At 32.2% G+C, this 19,004-nt stretch overlaps 1 protein-coding gene across 5 annotated transcripts; it reads left to right on the top strand.

Moving 5' to 3' along the window:
• The first annotated feature begins 965 nt into the window (after positions 1-965).
• Positions 966-17,017, top strand: LOC124366395. Of its 5 annotated transcripts, none has more exons than XR_006922806.1 (3): positions 981-2,231; positions 4,180-5,437; positions 16,479-17,017. XR_006922806.1 is itself a non-coding variant. In XM_046822923.1 (2 exons), the coding sequence occupies exons 1-2, from the start codon at positions 15,470-15,472 to the stop codon at positions 16,894-16,896; spliced, it is 462 nt and encodes a 153-aa protein (XP_046678879.1). In that variant the 5' UTR covers positions 15,292-15,469; the 3' UTR covers positions 16,897-17,017. The 5 variants fall into 5 exon arrangements, 1 of the variants encoding a protein (XP_046678879.1); XR_006922807.1 differs by having other exon boundaries at positions 983-1,991; XR_006922805.1 differs by having other exon boundaries at positions 966-5,437.
• The last annotated feature ends 1,987 nt before the right edge of the window (positions 17,018-19,004 follow it).

The raw sequence follows: 19,004 nt of genomic DNA, 5'->3' as shown, positions 1-19,004 counted from the left end.
TTAGGTTGTAACACCAAAAGCATTGACAAAAGCATTCAAACATACTATATGTCTTGAAGTTCCAATCAAAAGGTGATATTTGAAACTAGCACTGTTTTATTCTTGGATTTTCATTTCTTGGTCTACGTATTGCCACTTCCTCCACATCAATAAGTCCATATAGTAACATGTCTTGTTCATTTTTCGTACCGAGGTCGTGAAACCTAGCAAAAATCTCAGTCACGTTGTCCTCTGGAAACTCTCCCAAGCAATTTCTCTTGCATCTGTAACAAAAAAGAGAGTTTTAGGTCTAATGTAAACCAATTTTTTCAGTAATAGCCTACTTAGGGCTCAGACTTGTAACTTGATGTAGCTCTGAGGATTTTATTACATAAGTTATTTAAAAAGACACACACCAATTATATTGGTAAACAAAGTTTATAAGTTTATGTTGATAACCTCATTTAAATTATTACTTACCCACAAGTAAATGAAGGCTTCTTAGCTGGAGTTTCATTGCCTTTATGGTTCACATATTTCTCCCCTTTGATAATGGCTTTCCTTATTTGATTCCTTTTGTACTCACTAGGATCTGTAAACTTCCTTTTAAGAGATTAACACTTTCCATATTTTCTATCATATTTTTCTACTCGTTTACTCTGTTGAATTAACCAAAGAATCTGAAAACTATAACCTTAAAACCTGCTCACAATATTCAAGCTGCTAGACAGCTGTTTCCATGTTAACAGCTGTAACTAAACAAAAGTACAGCCAACATGTTTAGTTAAAAAGGGCATGAGTCATAGACTGATGCCTTTTTAACAAATTACACAATATTCAACCTTATGCTGTGGGCTTATTACTTGACTGACTGATGCCCTATTAACACAGAATGTAGATCTAGAAATAAAGAATCCAAATCCACCAAAAAGTGGAATTGTGAAAAAAGTGACTGATGCCCTTTTAACAAATACCGATTCATATATATAATTAAAAAAAATATATAAAACAGAATAAGAAGGATAATCAGTCCAGCCTAAATGGAGAGTTTTGTAAAAAAAAAGGATTCGAGTGATTAATTTAGACCAACATTATCTTGTTCTTGCAGGATTTAGGTTCTGATATCTTTAGTGTCATAGTTGCTTCTTCTTCCCCATACATGTTATATTGTTGTGCTTTATTCCTACTTTACTAGACTTGATCATCCTTCCCTTATTAAATTGTTCAAACTTAAAAATATATGTCTATATATTTTAAAACATCTGAGCAATAAAACAATATTAACTTATTAAATTTCAAAATAACTACTCTAACTCATATAATCTTAATAGGGATTATGGAACTAAATCAGATGCTTCAGTTATCAGTCCATTAATATTATTTACACCATGAAACCCCTCATCGCTATAAGTCTTCTTCTTCTTACAATATGTATTCTTGCGGAATTGGAGCCTCGGAAGCTACTGAAACTCGGCAAAGAGCTAGAAGAGATGCTGCTCTACCAGAAGAGGCATGATGGTAACAAGTTCATGAAGATGTTACTGACCTACAATGACTACTTGGAGGAAGTTTTTAAGAATGTAGAAGATGAAACACCTTCAGGGAACAAATTGTACAAAACGTTAGAGAGAGAACTAGGTCCTCCTCATCTTAGATCCAAAGTATACAATGTCCTGATGACACGTATGTTCAACCTTACGTTTGAACAAGTAGAGGAGGTGGAAGCTATTATAGAAAAAACTAGAGAAATGTGGAATCAGATTCAATATGTTGTCAACAACCGCACACTGGAGGGCCGAGCAGACATGGTACATTTTGTCTGAATTATGTAACAATGCAGTACAATTATGTAAGTTTTATATAAATGTGTCGTAATTTTGATTTATTAAACATTACCAAGATCAAGCTTATATCAAAGATTCATATATACTGTATATGATGAAAGAAAATACAAATTAGTGCTTGAATATGTAGTTTACATGTGCTCATATTTGACCTACAATATCCATACTGTAAGATTAGAATGCTGTTTTATTGATATAATTTTAAAATAGCTCCTTTAACATAAAAAAGCCGATGAGACATACAGTCTATTGTATCATATTAAATTATAAAATGAAAAATATTCAAACTTTTCCAATTCCATAGAGTAAAGTGGCACTATTAATTAATGTTAAAGTAAAGCAAAAACCAAGAAAAATTATATTTTATTCCAATATTAAATTTTTACAGTAGCATTGCTACTGGAATTGGTAAGATTTGGCTATTTTATCTTAGGTGTTTCTTTTATTAATAACAAATAGTAAGTCTACTTTCATGCCCACAGCCTAACAGAACACATTATACTACAATATTTAATTGTTTTTAAATTTAAATATTTTTGACAAAAGTATTTCAAATCCAGAAAATGCAAAAGTCCATCAAGGATATTAAACAGTCTCAGCCCTATGTTAAGTTTCATGATGATGTTTACACTTCTGTAGAGTAGCATGGATGTCTGGGGCTAACATTTTTATTGAATTCAATAGTGATTGGAAAGTAATAAGTGTTTTTGTCCTCCTGCAATTAGATCTTCATGTTACTTATCAGTATTACCAATCATGTTAGTATTGATTAATGGTAAGCGATTTTTGTGTGTGAAATTTTGTGAAAATGCAACAATGATGTTTAAAATGTTTTAATAGACTAGGAACCGTGCATGTTATGTACAAAAGGACTTCAGTCACACATAAAGCTTCAAAACAAAAGTTCACGGTTATGAGCTTTTCAGATTCAAGTGGTATTGTGCACAGGGATTTGACACTTCCATTAAAAACAATAAATCAACATTATTAATCAGAAATATTAGGAAAACTGTGTAAAAGAGTTAAGCGTGTTCAACAGAACATCCACCATTAGATTGTGGATTATGATAAAGTGCCATATTGTATTATGATTTTTATGCTCAAGCTTATAAAAAAAATCTTCTCAGTTATGCTGTGGCCCACTTGCCATAATTTAACTGTTTCATTTTCAAAACTAAAATAAGTTTTCCAAAGACATCATTATAGAAACAACCAACAATGGTCAAGCCACTTTGACATAGACCTTAAATGCCATAAAAAATGAAGAGTTTCTGTATTAACACTTTAACTGCCACATTAACACAATTGGTTCAACACAGTTTTTATAGTTAGAGCAAGTATGTGCAATAACCATATGACATTGACACGTTTTTTCCTTATAGCATCATCAAAGCGCATTCTAACGGTGTTCTGCAGCCATATTTCGACATTAGACATTTTAAGATTTTACACAGACCAATATTAGTACTGTTTACGGTTATGTTTAGGCTTACATGTTGTCATTGAAAAGTGTCAATTTTGGGTGGGCACTTTTCTGAGTAGATTCTATTTTGAGCAATACAAAAACTTGTTTTAAATTATTAATGTAACAATGTCTAATATAGCTTTATTATACTTAATTGTTTATAGGTATGTTAGCACATTCTGGCATATTTCATGTTAATAAAACAAAATAAAGGATGAAAACTAAACTGAAAAAGAAAAATCAGTGTTTTACAATGCAGTAACACTGTATTAAAATACTCTTTACTGAATACATGAGTAAAATTAAGATAAATTTAAGATAAAATTACGTTACAAATTTAAGTAAAGTAACACTACTCAAATATGGCGTTCCAGAGAAATTATCATAAAAAATTAGCACTTTCTTGAGGTTTTTGGTTTTTTGACAACCATTATTGGCTACTAATTGTTTTTAGCATAATTTACAGTTCTCTTACCCTACGTCTGTTTTCCCTTCACCTATGTAACCCTCTGATTCAGCTAGCTAGTGTGGCGTAACACTTTTGCAGGCTCTAGGTTGTTTGCCTCAGATGTTCAAAAAAGCTCAATAAAGTTTTTTGGAATGATATGATGGAGTAAAGTTTCCTTGTGGTTCTTCCTGTGCTATCATCGTTTACTACTCACGTACCCAGAAGTATTTCCTCTGCTGCTTTGTGGAACCATTGATACAGAGTTTGGCCCAATTATAATCGTGTCCCACTGGAGGATTGAGAATGGGTCACATTTTTTTGTAGATATCTGCAAATCCTACAGGGTGTTTAGTTGACATCTTTTTAACTATCCTCTTGTTCATCTAATTACTGTACATGTTACCATTTTCATACTCTAAGCAGATAATTTCATCTCTTTTCAGCTTCCCTTTTTAAATTTAGCATTTTTGATGAGGAAACCAGGCACTAATGGTTGTAACTGTCCGAGCAAGATGGGTTTCTCTTTCTAAGAAAACAACGTTGGCAAGATCTACGAAGGTGTAAAACTTTTCTGTAAACAGAGTGTACCAAGAGAGGATGCAAAGATTCCCTGTATGATTGCCAACCTTGGTAGCAGTAAAGAGCATGTAAAATGGAATACAATACACCATGGTTCGATCAGGTCGTCTCCTTTATTTTCTAGAAGAAGAATAAGGAAGGAAAAAGTGCTGATCCGATCGGCCCAAAATTACCCCAATCTTGCTTCCAATTACCAATTTGAAAAAATATTGTAAACTACCCAAAATATCAATATAAAATCAATATCAGCAATGAAAAATTTAGTTCAGCAATACAGAATATCTTGGGAACGTATATGGTGGCAGTTAGTATCTTAATACAACAAATAGAAAAAGTATGAGAAATGGTGTTTTAGATCTAAGAGTGCTAATCTTAGTGAAATAGATCACTTCAATATTCCATAAAATGGTAAATAAAAAGTTGTCTTTAGCTAGTTACTGTACAGTATAGTCAGGACTTACATGTATTGAACTTCCTAGCTTATTTTATTAAGAACAAAATAATGTAATTAATCTCTACAGCACTTTGAGTTGTGTTCATTCAAAAAGAAGATAAAAAAAAATTGATCACAAACTGTGTATCTTAGACAGTCAGGTACCATACTACATTTTCTTTAACTCTGCATTCTAAAATAATAATATCATAATTTATCTCAATTTGTAGATAAAATATTACTCTCTGCACCAGTGTTGTATCCATAACAATATCATTTATTATCTAATTTCTTTATGTACTATCTATTATTGAATCAGAGGAATTTCAAAGTAAATTTCGTAACGCTGTGAGGAAAGTAAAGCAAGACAGAAATTAATGTATATTACAATAAATTAATCAGATTTTTTAATGCCTTTTAAGGCTTTTGCTATATAGCTGTGGCATATTAAAACAACACTTAATCTTTACTTGCCTGAATGAAACTAATGATAGTGTAATAAAAGTTTCCAGCCTGCTGACCCTTGATTTATGTGTTAAAATATTTTCTTCATCAAAACAGCCTTGCTGTTCTATGCCAGTAATGTTCATGATGTAAACATAGTTTTGAAAATATTATGCATTTGATCGTTGTGTCTTGGATAACATAAAAATACTCAAAATCGTTTTCAGGATGTTTCAGCATTAATAGTAAGTTTCGACCAAATATAATAAGTAAAATATCGTAATTTTTTAATTGATGCTAAAATTAAAAGAAATTTATTCTTAGCAAAAAGGCTTAATTCATTTAAGCACAGTAAAGTTGAGAGGCTAAATAATTATTTTGAACTTAAAGGTTAAACACATTTGCTGAGAAGAAACTTTTATATTTTCTAGTTTTCACTACTTTTACTTTTCACTCCCAAGTGCTTTTCTACTTTTATTGGCAAATTCATTCATTTCAGCCCATTCATCTTCATTGTACTTTAGAAATCCCCGAAACTCAATTCCATGGTACTTTTGCCATTTGTAGAACTCCACCAATGGCTTCTCATCAACAGGAACTAATGCTAAAAATGGTGGACCACCCAACCCTCTCAGTTGGTGAAAAGCTTTTAATGCATCTGTAACACCTTTCTTCATTTCATTATGGATTACCTCTAATGCTTCATAATATTTGTATATATTACCTATCAAGTCATCAATGTCACCTGATGGTTTACGTATTGTTTCAGTTATATTTTTACCTAACTCACCCAAGTCTACATCCTTGTTTTTTACTTTTACTTTAATCAAACAATCACAGTTCCACAGACCAACCAATAGTATCACTAACACTACTTTCATCATTATAAGAAATTAATTTCTTTATTATTAAGAGATAGTTCTAAAGTCACACATTCTACAATACTAATGAATCTTGATTGTGTATTAATTAGATTTGTAATGTGGCACAACCTAAACATAAACCTGTGTCACTTATAAAACAGTGTTTTGAAAATTATGTAATGGATTACATGAAAGTGGTATAAGATTAAGAATTTTTGCTATGTAATGAAAGTTGTTAAGACAATTTTGATTAGTCTGAAAGAATTAGAAGACAGATGTAATTTATCCAGCTATTTATTCAGATAGAAAATAGTCAAGAAAACCAAAATAAAATAGTTTATTAATTCCTTGAGTGTCAACTTCTAACACTTCTTTACTTTATGTAGGTGTTCCTCGTAGTTTACATAAGACTACATCACTATCAAGGCCAATTAAAAAAATTCATCTGTATCTATTTATATACAAATAAATCAATTCAAGAATGTATACTATTGTATTATAGAAATATTTACTGAATTGGATGTAGCTAATTTTTATGATATTATGTAAATAAACAGTTTACAGATAAGTTTCATGACAAACAATCAGTATACCAAGCTGTATATTTAATCAGGTTGTTCTGTAACTATGTGTTTATTGTGCATAACTGATAGCTAATTTCTTTAAAATTATTGTTTTCATGTACAAAAAAACATAAGAAAATTTTAATGAGAGATGCTTGTTACCAAATAGAGAGTTCATACTACAGTAAACAAGTCATGAATAGATATTGTGAATAATTTAATGTTATTAGTGGATCAATGAGAAATGTTATTATTCAAATAGAAGATGTGTGCAGTGTTCAGATAGATTACTACAATAATTTACAGGATAACTAGTATGTTATAAATAAAGCATCAGTTACAGAAATGATTACACATGAAATAAAATGATTTCAGCTCAGACTGTATACAGATTTATTAATTTGTTGATTTTGACACAGCTCAACTTCACCATACGTGTCAAAGACACTAATTTGCAAGAGTTGGGGTTAAGGATAAAAAATACAATTGAAAAACCTTGGGGTACGACTGATCAGCTGATTAGAGACGTCTTTGTATATTTTGAGGAGCTGGAGGGCATCCGGAAGGAATTCAAGGAAGGTATAAGAGAAGGACTAGTTCCACAAAGGGATCTGCCTGATCAGTTTGAGAAGTATCGACAAGTGAATAAGACAGGAGGTCCGATACACTTACACAATACTGTAAATATCAGAACTTTGATTGACTTTTATAAGTGGGATAGGGATATCATAGATGAGTTTTATGAACTACTTCAATTCACAAGGGAAGCATGGAAGAAACTGTATGCGTTATTGAACAAAGAAGAATGCCCCAAGGAATTATCATTTCATGAGAAACTCAAACAGAAATTACTAGAACGTCAAACTAAAAAAGAACTGGAAGCCAGTGAGTCAATAGAATAAACATCTTACAAACTCACTGTAAATATTTTTATACATTTTTATCTTTTTAATGGTGATTTATGTGTAGAGCTTAGCAATATTAAAATCAACGACAGTGTAAATTTTATATACTCTACAACTCGTCAATAATAAAAAAACTGTTTTTAATGTTATTTCTATGAAAAATATCAGTTTTTCATCAATCTCAAGAAAGACTTTTCAAAACATGTTTTAGAACCACACAGGATCCAAAAAGGATAAAAAAGTATATGTACCTGAGTTTGAACGTTAACCACAGACTAAACAGTAGAGTTATAATAACAGGAGTTATATTAAAAGTTAGCTTGCTTATTTCGAAAGCAAGTTATAAATTTCAACCAAACTGTAACTTCAAAAATTCATAACTGGCCTACTTAAGATCTGATTAAGACCAAATTTTTATAAAAGATAAGAACAAGTGTACTGTTTTTGAGTTTGTAATTTAAAAATCACTATATATGAAAAATTTGATATCAAATTAGCATCTCAACTATTATTCTTAACGAAATGGTTAAAAAGTTGACATTTTTTACGTTAAATGGAGTTCTTAAAAACATAATCTTAGGAGAGTAATTTTTTAAACTACTGTTTAAAAAAATTAATTTTTAAAACTACTGAGGCAACAACACCCTGGGTAAAATCATAAAAAAATGAAATGAAATGAAAAATGTCTTTATTGAATACAATGTAAAACATATTCAATTGGCAAGGTTAGGACTATTAAGTCCTCTCTTACACCTAACCATAAATTAATAAACTCTACTATTACTGTAAAACAAGAGCCACAATAAAGTTTACATTACTATTTTACAATCAAAAATTATAATCTCTATTTATATAAAGTAATAAAATGAAATAAAGGTTCACACACACAACAACATAAGGCAATAAAAATAATGTTTAAAAAATAAAAGGCAATAAAACTCTACAGACTGCACTATGACATTACTAATACAAAGTGAATTAATACTTTACAGCTGTTAACACTTTCAGCTGAAGTTCATTAAAGAGGCAAAAAAATTGTTTACATTAAAATGTAAGAAAATACTTTATTATTGTAAACTGCTTGATCAGTAAAGTAATGCAGATTGCAAAGACAAAATTATTATCTAATTTTAAATTTTGATTGTGCCAATGATCAATAAACCATCTAATGCCATGGAAATGCTAATTATACGCTGTTATAAAAACTACCTTATTGTACAAAGCTGTGAATGTTTGCACATACTAAGGTAATCGAATCTGGTTAGCTCCTTTGACATTATGAACAGCATTTTTACTGTAGTTGAAGAAAAGCAAATGGGGATAACACACCCTTGCTCTTATACTAGAAGCATAACCCCTATACATATTTGTTAATCGGTGAATAAAAATAAAAATCACTTAAGCACAAAAATTAATCTAAGTTGGATTCCGAAACCAATATATGAGATCATATTTTTGGTTAATGCAAGAGCATAATTCAGTTGTAGAACCGTAAATAGATTAGACCGGGAGTGAATTTAAATGACCGGAACAGACACATATTGACTCTGCAGTCAATGGGTGAAGTGAATAAAGCTGAGCAAATGCTCTTTCCTCCAAAAAGTGAGTACTTACTCCAGTTTCATGTGAATAAAAAGAACTTGCTCAGTGGAGGCTCGGAGCACTTTCTCATGTTGACGACTAGAAAATTGACTTGGAGTATCTACTCACCTTTTTAGGTGAATAAAATTAGGCACTTGCTCCAAAATATGAGCACGTACTCCAGAAATTACCGATAAAGACGTTCAATCTTGTGATGGCAGGGTTTTACCTTTTCGTGCTGTAAAACTTTAAAGAGTGCGTCGGGAATTTCTAGAGCAAGACTACCAAGCTCTTTATCGTTTTAATAAAATGAATGTTGAGTGGATTAGTGATCATTTTCTTGGGGAAAAACTTTGAAAGGCGTGGTGTTGCTTTGCCCAATTTGGACAGAATGCGTACTTTTCTTCGATATGTTGGTGATGATTACTGGGTTTCAGAGTGGTGTTGCCGAAGATGTTGGTATCGACAGAACTACAGTCACAAAAAACCATTTCAGATGTAATGGCAGCTATATTACTGAAGAAAACCTTATGGATAAAATTTCCTTCTACAAGAGAAGAAATGGAACAACAAAAAGCCAATTGGCAAGAAAAATACAGATTTCCTTCAGCCATTGGAGCTGTTGACTGCACTCAACTACCTATACGAAAGCCTTCTGACCATGGCGATGAATGTATAAATAGAAAGAGGTTTCCAAGTATAAATGTGCAGGCAACTTGTAATTTTGCTGAAGAGTTCACAAGCGTAGATGCTTCTTGGCCAGGTTCAGTGCATGATGCACGAATTTGGAGAAATTCAGATATTTACAGAATTATGGAATTCAATCAAGCTAATGCACTCCTAATTGGAAATTCGGGTTATGGGATAGCTCCCTGGCTTATGACGCCCTATGAAAACCCAATAACTGCTAGAGAAAGGGCATACAATCTGTGTTTGGCCCAAGAAAGAGTAATAATTGAACGTTGTTTTGGTCAGTTGAACCAACGTTTCCCAATTATGCAAAACAAAATTAGGATTAAAACTGAAAATGTTCCATCGATGGTTGTTTGTTGCTTTATTCTTCATAATGTAGCAAAAAGACTAAGTGATGAGGACTTTGACTTTAACATTGAGGAAAGGCAAAACAATGAAGTTGGCAATGTAGAGAATCGTAACGAAAGAGACATCCGCAATAGAGGACAACAGAGAAGAACCGAAATTGCTCAGCTGATACATGGAGCTTAACAGCTTAAAAAGAATGTACTGTGTAAATAAATGTTCTGGTAAAAGAATAAAAAATACCTACCTACTTCCAATTCCTAAAAAAAACACACACAAAAAAACAATACCAAAAATATCTAAACTCTGGAGTCGTAATGACCGTGTTTACGTGCGTACGACTTTCAATAGAGTCAGTCTTACAGCCGTAAAGCCAGTGTCTGGGACAGTCGCTCAAGGGTCTTATGTAGGCAGTGTGTACGTATACAACACGGCCACAAGCCTTGTTGTAACACAGTACCTAACCTTTGCTTGTGGCCGTGTTGTATACGCGGTTGTACACACTGCCTACATAAGACCCTTGAGCGACTGTCCCAGACACTGGCTTTACGGCTGTAAGACTGGCTCTATTGAAAGTCGTACGCACGTAAACACGGTCATTACGACCCCAGAGTTTAGATATTTTTGGTATTGTTTTTGTTGTTTGTGTGTTTTTTTAGAATTGGAAGTAGGTAGGTATTTTTATCCTAGGATCAGGATGAGAATTTATTTTACATTAATATACATTTATTACAGAGTAGTGAACTCCAATCCATCACAGTAAGTTGTTGAATAAGAAGTTCCAATCATAGTTTGTAGTTCCTCTGTTGAAATTCCGTTTTGCTCAGATGGTGCTGTTAATTGTGGCTGATCGATTTCCTTAGATTCTTCTCGTTTTAATTGTATATCAGCCAATTTTTCAGCTTTTTTTAAGTACTCAAGCTGCTTAAGTAACACCAAACGTTTAGCTCAGGCAAGGTCAAATCTTTAGTTTCCTCAGTTTCAATTAATTTAAGTTATTCTTTGCTTGTTTAACGTTTGGCCCTGTTACTTTACGTTGTTCAGCAGTTGAATCTTGCGTTTTTCCTTGTCGATTCTCAGTTGTTTTATCCGAGCTAGTTTCAAAGTTGGTGGAATCCACCGAAGAGTCAAAAGAAACACTGTTTTCATTCTGAGTCTCTTCAGCCCCCGCAGTAACAGCATCTGAAAACGTAAAGTTCTTTATTACAAGCGTAGTTCTGAAAAAAAATTAACTCAAAGTATACCAATACAATATGAAGAAAAAATGAGAGTTTATTTATCATGCCAACAAGATCAAATAACTGTTATAAAAGGCAAAATTATTTTTTTAGCAGTTTTAACTGAACTTACATTTTAAACGCACAATAGCCGGGTTGTCGGTGTCACCTTCAATAAAATGAAGTAACTCCTCTTCCCATGGTTTCAAGATAACCTTCTTGTTGCCAGTCTTGTTAGTATCTGCCTTTGACTTCACTCTATTCTTTATATTTTGAATTTTTTTTCAAAATTTGGCTTGAGTCGAGATGCAATCCCAATTCATTATCGATTCGATATTGAATCTCTTCAATGGCTCTGTTTCTTTTGTTTTTGATACTTGGTATATTACTCTTTTCCAAAATAACTGGATACTCCTTTATAATCGAAATAAAAGAAGCCTGGTTTTCAAGTTGTGGGCTATTCCCTTTATCACAAGCCATCACTTGTTTTGTTGTAACTCGTGAGACAACTAAAACAAAATGCGAATGTGGACGCTTAATATTAGTGTTATCTGCTCGATATCTGGACAAGTTGCAACACGTCTGTCTAGCACAAGATAGGGAAAGGGAACTGTGAGCACTTGCTCCATTTGCCTGAGCAAGTCCTCTGGCCCAATATTGACTTTTTATTCACATCGAAGCAGATTACTCGTGTTAGAAGGAGTTACTCCTCACTACGTGAGCATCTGCTACGGAGCATGTACTCCAACTTTATTCACTTCACCAAATATGTGTCTGTTTCAACTTTTTAGTTGTACGATACACTTTCGTCATTGAGACAAAAAGGCAAACTGTTATTGTTATTGAAATCGTCGGAGAACTTTAATAAATTATTATGGCATGTTGGAGGGAAATATGAATCTTATAAAAACTTTTTCACTTTACGACTTCAGGATCCCAAAACACTGTTTTTTAAACTTAAATCTAAAATGGATCAGGAGATTGGAATAGCTTTTAGTAACTATTGATTATCTCAGGACTGTTTATTATGTCATAAAAAAAGAACACATTAATATATTGTCCTGTTTTTCAACAGGAAAATTTGTGCGATGCCGCGGGTAACTGCTAATATATATATAGTTTTGGTTTCTCCTAATCTTTCAAATAAACAAATTATAAGCTTCAGTACATTGGTACAAAATACCATGAGTAAAATAATAATAATTAATTATGTCTGGATTATTTACAAGTTGGTTTAGAAAGACCATAAAAGTAAATTTCTGGTAAAAATTTACAGAGTAGTTTGGTGGGCAAGGGTGACAATTGTTTGGACTTGCCCCTCTGGTAAAGTATGTAGCTGTGGCTCTGCATGCACTAAGATTTCCATTTATAATGTACCAAATCCCTTGTATTTTTTACATGCTTTGAAGATCAGGATTATAAAATATAGTACAATAAAATGATTTCAAATATTTTTTGTAAGTTAAAAATGTATTGATTTGTTAAGACAGCCTAAATTCAAACTAATGTAAATAAGAATCATATTATAGTTTAGTCAAAATCAATTTAAAAATTGTTGTGTAACACAAGTAACACAATCCTTACAAATATATATTTTAGAAAATAAATCAGTCAGCTTTTTAAAATTGTTTTGACTAAACTGAAATTTAGTTACTAAGTTAGGACTATTTTTACGTGCTTTTCAATGTATCACAAATCATAGGATGCCATTTAAGAATTTTGAGATGGAGTCCTTTATGTAAAAGAGAGAGGGATCAAGATTTTTTATTCCAAATAGAAATATCTTCAAAATTATTGTCACCTCAATTTAAAACGTAAAAAAACAACATTTTTACATTTTAAAAAATCAATCATGAGTTACAGCGCTATTCAGAAGTACTTGTAAATCACATTAATTTCTTTATCTTCAAAACGTAAATATAACCAATTTAGATATTTCATAACTTTATGAAATACTTTATTTTTAAGTGTAATGTTTTAAGTTTCTTTTTATATTTTTCGACCTTATACGTTGTAAAGCAGTGAGAAGTAAGTTTTAGTGCTTTTAATAAATAATTGAATTAATAATCAAATATTCTTTTTGTAATAATCAATTCATTATGTCTAGAGGTGATTTATAATTTATTATTTCACTTAGACTTGGTCATAAAAGAGCAATAGATACAGTGTGTTAATTTAATTACTTCATATATTTTATACAGATAACAATGAGATGGATCAAGCAGAGTATATATTTTGATCTATTAGTGATACAACTCATTGTGAAAACTCTATGTGATGATATCCCAGTTCCACGTGTTTACGACAAAGCACACATGCATGCCCTTGCAGTTCGAATCCGGTCCAAAATTCTACAGCCCTTTGGTTTCGGCACAGATCTCCTCAGTGATATGAGGAGTTACATAATAGAATTAGAAGATCTGAAGAAGGGCATTAACGAAGAGAATCCTGAAGCTCAAAATGCATTTACTCGTCTTCTAAACCAAGGAGGTCCTCAGCATCTCCTTCTGAGACCAGTGGATACAAGACCTCTCGCTGAGTTTTACAAGTGGGATAAGCACACAGTGGATATGTTCCAGGACATGATGGAACAGACACTGCACCAGTGGAATGACCTCAGGATGATCTCTGGGCTTGCAGACAATACAGGCACCAATTTTGAAGAAGATCCATCTGATAATTCAAACTTTTGACTACATCACCTTAACTCATTAATGATGTCAACTATCTCCTGCTACTGTTGTTTATGGAATGGAGCTTTACCCTCCATCACCCTGAATGGTGATTTCAAATCATAACCAAATTTCAAATTTTATAAGTCTTTTATGCATTAAGTTATTAAAACTAATCTTACACAAAAATTTCTCAGGGCCTGAATCACTGCCACACTTAGTTTATGTTTAATGGGGAAGACTCCACTCACAAATTTAATAAAAATGTTAAAAAGGTAATTTTTATGTGATATATTTTATCAAGTGATACATTTTTTATATTGAAAGCTTCTGTTTACCGACTCATTATAAACAATACGTCTAAATAAATAGTATTTGGTCAAAAACTGCTATATTCACTCTTTTTAGTTTATCTCAAATTAACTTTTGTCGAATATTGTGATCATTCTCAGCATAATGAATGTGTACAAGAATATGTTGTTGGATGTATTATTAACTTGATGGGTTACAAATGTGATGTTCTGTTATGTAATCTTCCATGTCTTGCCAGAGTACCCAAGTGTATTTCATAAGACCTCTGAACTGCCAGGTTGTAAAACTGTCCCATTCATAAAATGTAACAAGGGGTGCAGCACTCACTGGATATAGTAGCAAGTGGGCTGGGCCTCCAGTACTTTTTATTTTGAAAAAATCATGTATACATATTGTATTGTTCACTTTTATTCCATCCATGATTTTTTCTATGCTTTCATAGCAAATTTGGATATCTTCAATAAAATCCTCACTGAGTCCAGAAGGAGATTTTATTCTATCATTAATACTCTCTCCAAGAGTGATTATATCTTCACAGGTTTTACACACTTTCTTTGGCGCATTCTTACTAATGCCTTCTTTCAAAATGGAAAAGCACATAAAAAAGAAGCAGTATGAAACCATAATGCAAAACAAGTTATATATTACAAAATCAATTTTAACTACAATAATAATTGAATAAATAATATGTAATATTACTGTGATCTACTGAATTAGACATAATCGGTCTTGAATATGATAATAAAATACAATGATACCCCTACCTATATCCTTCATTCAACTAACTCAACACTACAGTACTGTAATTTTTAATGCACAAAATGTAAACTAAACAAATCTGTATAAGTTGTTAGGTAATGACACCCAAACATTTAAATGTTCAAGACAATATGTTTCATTAAACTTCCATTAATGTTAGATGCATAAGATAAAATCATTAAGTTAAAATTGATTTAAAATAGATACTACAATATTTATCAAAAGCTACAGTCCAATACTAAAATGTTTACTGTAGTAAAGGGATTTGTTTTATATATTTCTTATTAAAGAAAAATATAATAACAATAGTTAAAAAATTATTAATTTTATTATTTGAATTACTCATCCCTCCGAGTAAAAGGTGACGATGTCAACATTCAATGGCAACCAATGTATTCACATAAAATACTGGTGAGTGATCCTAAGAGGGCTGAATCATTATTTTTAAACTATTGATCAGTGCTGTGTAATATTAAACATTTATTTTGTTAGTAACATACATTATATAAGGCAATAACAAATTTTCATAACAAAGTTATGACATAAGTTGATAGTTATAAACATGAAGAGTTACTTTATTCTGCTTTTTACAATTAATTACAAGTGGACCAAAACTGAACCAGTTACACTTCTCCCTTCAGTTGACAATGAATGGGGAACTTTGTACACTCTTGGAGACTCTATATTTGATAGGTTGAAGAATCCAACCGGCCATGGCTTGAATTTGATAGAAGACATCTATTGTTATTTCAGGAATCTCGAAGAATTCACAAGAGCTGTAGAAAATAATAAGCCTGGTACTTTAGAGTTTTTGTATGCCTTAAGGGAAAAGGGTGGTCCAAAGCACCTCCTTTTACACCCTGTGGATCCAAGACCATTGGTAGAGTTTTTCAAATTTGACAAATATGCTTTAAACCAGCTTGCAGGCTTTTTAGAGCACACTTGGAATTTGTGGCGTGAACTGGAAGCCTACATGGAAATGAAGGACAAGAATGAAAATTGGAATTCAGTAGTGTCACAATGAAAGGTTGAAAACAACTGAACATAATGGTCATCCTTTCTACAAGTACTTAATGCTACAGTCATTGCTTTAAAATACAAATTTAATTTATGTGCCATTAAGATAGGAAAGAAAATTAACAAAGTCTCCATTTTTCTATTTATTTTTTATAGTTTCTTAAAGAGTAATACATGAATTCATAGTTATTCAACGATTTAAGGTTTCTTATCTCTTTATAACGTGAGAGATTAGGAACTACAAATTTTGATTTTTAGGATAATTTTTCCAAAACTGCTTGTTACATTCTAACTTCTTCACTAGTTGAAATGAGCTATTTAAAGATAATTAGCTCTATTGTATTTTCATTTTGCTTCAGCTCTGCAAGTGATGACGTAATAAATTTGATGGATCTTTCCATGAAACTGAAGAAACTAATAAAGAAACCGGAAGGCACAACTCCTTACATTCTTGAAAATCTCGAGTGTTTCCTTGACGGGTTCAGGTCGTACAGTGACAAAGTATTTGCAAACGACTCGGAGGCGATATCAGACTACGATCTGATGGAGCAAGAGGAGGGGCCACACCATTTGAAGCTGTTCCCTATAGAAATGATGCCATTATTGAACTATTACGACTGGGATAGCTATGACTGTTGGCTGTTCGGCGGCTACCTGGAAAAAACCAAACAGATTTGGTATAGGCTCTCAGAATACATGGAGGCGAGGAAACGGACACTGATGATTCAGAAAAGAAGGGAAAGAAAAATGCATTTGGACCAAGAAAATACCAAATAGAGCTTAATTAATAAAAGGTTTGGATGTTGACTGATTTGTATGGTGTGTAAATAGTCTTTTCACAATGTAATTTAGAAAATTAGAAACATACTATATACCTAATAAATTATTGAATGTTTCACTTGTGATCTTTTAGTGAAAGTTTGTAAATGTAAATATTTGATTGAGGAATCTTCTCAAGAAAAGATGAAATCTATAACCTACAAAAATAATTGACACAATAAGTATTTTTTATTAACATTGATTAGAATAATGCTAGCGAGACTAACTTTAGTTGTTTAAAAGATTGTTTTATCTATACACACTATATTTCAAGAATGGTTTGAGCTACAATGCTAATGTACATGTCTTGATCATAAGAAGACTGGAAGTGAGTTGTAGCTTGGTCTTATCACAGAGAATCAATCCATAAGGCCTCATAGAGAAACTAATTTAATCAAAGGAATAAGTGCATATTATCTTAATTTTAAAATGAATATACAATTTTAATTTGAGTGATACTATAAAAGTGACTGTGTTTCGAATTTTGAATTCTGGAAGGTCGCTTAAGCTTATAAATATTAGAGATATAGCTTAGATCTTTAAATGCGTACATGTATAAAAATAGCTCTGTTACTGCCAATCAATACCATATCCACTAGTCCAACTAGCTAAAAACACCCACCTTCTAAGTCAGCAAACAGTAGGAAGACTTCATGCTTACCTGACAAAATAACTTCTGTGCTCTTTGCAGTTGTTCATAAGGAACCACGTTGAAGGAATCATTAAGTGTGGTAGTTAACAAACCCTGCCCAACCCCCGCATATATCCAGGATAGGGGGACCAATAATGATGGAATCTTGAATGAGATTCCACCACAATCTTAAATTACCAGATTATAACTTATAACAAATTAATTATGTAATTCTTTAAATTTTTCTAAAATTATGACAAGTTGTTTTAATTCTTAATTCTATCTGTAAAGTCTATCTCCTACGTGGATATACCACATGTTTTCTAAAGAACGCGCCCAAACTATACAAGCAATTATACAACAAAATAGATTATGTATAAATCTTTGCTTATTCAAGGAGTTGATTATTTACCTGCCAGCTTGTAAAGAATTTGTTATAATTATCACTTCAACAGCAACAAAGAATAAACAATAGTAGGTATTAAACTTCACAGTTTTGCTTGAATGATAGGTTTATTTCATCCTATGGGAGGGGAGAAGAGAGTATTTTGAGGAGCCCAGGCCTGATGTGGCTTAAATCATGATGAGTGTCAGCCCCACGTTGGCTGCGGTAATTTGCTGAAAGCCCCTTACATTGACTGCGTCAATTTGCTGCGGATCCCCTCCACGTGGTTGTCAATTTGTTGTGAGTCGGTTCTTTAGTGTTGTTGACTCACCATGTAGTTGTGCGCCTTTTTGTCACCAGTCCCACATTGCTGTACCATTTTGCTCCGGATGGTGTTGGTCGCCATCTTGCCCAAAATCTGCCCAATGCTAGCTGCGTTCCCTTGGTACTGTTTAAAACTTATTAAATTTGAATGTCTGTGGTGTTATCACCAACAACAAGTCTATGTCTATCTCAGGTTTCAAAATATGTTGAGTGGTGATTAAAAAATTTAATATCACTCCATCACACTTTTTATAAATGGGATATTCAAAGAAAAGTCAAACCAAGTGACCTTGACGTTAATTTATTCCATGTCAGACTGTCAATACATATTATAATTTCACTTACCTTGCAATGCTTTGATAATTTAAAAGTCTAAAATAATATCCCATCCTTCATTAAAATTTCAATACACTATATAACAGATCACTACTATCCCAGGAGAATCAACACAACCTCCTTGCTTCAAGTCTGGTAAGAGAAGACCGAATCTCCGTATAAAACTACGGATACCGACTCAAAACAATACTCATCCCCTCTCTCGTTCAAATCAGCGTCTTCACGAATAAATATAATTTGATTCTTTTCTTATAATTGTCGAAATTTATCACGTTTACTATAATTAATCAATTTTAAGTCTTTCTATTTTCTTTTTATTATTTTTTCAAAGCTTTTTATTAAAATTTTTAGCAACATGTGCTTTATGACGTCATCAATATACAAGTCATT

The sequence above is a fragment of the Homalodisca vitripennis genome, chromosome 1 (assembly GCF_021130785.1).
Source record: "Homalodisca vitripennis isolate AUS2020 chromosome 1, UT_GWSS_2.1, whole genome shotgun sequence".
NCBI classification, from domain to species: Eukaryota; Metazoa; Arthropoda; class Insecta; order Hemiptera; family Cicadellidae; genus Homalodisca; species Homalodisca vitripennis.
Note: the sequence above shows the minus strand (reverse complement) of the source record. Positions and strands in the feature narration are given on the sequence as shown.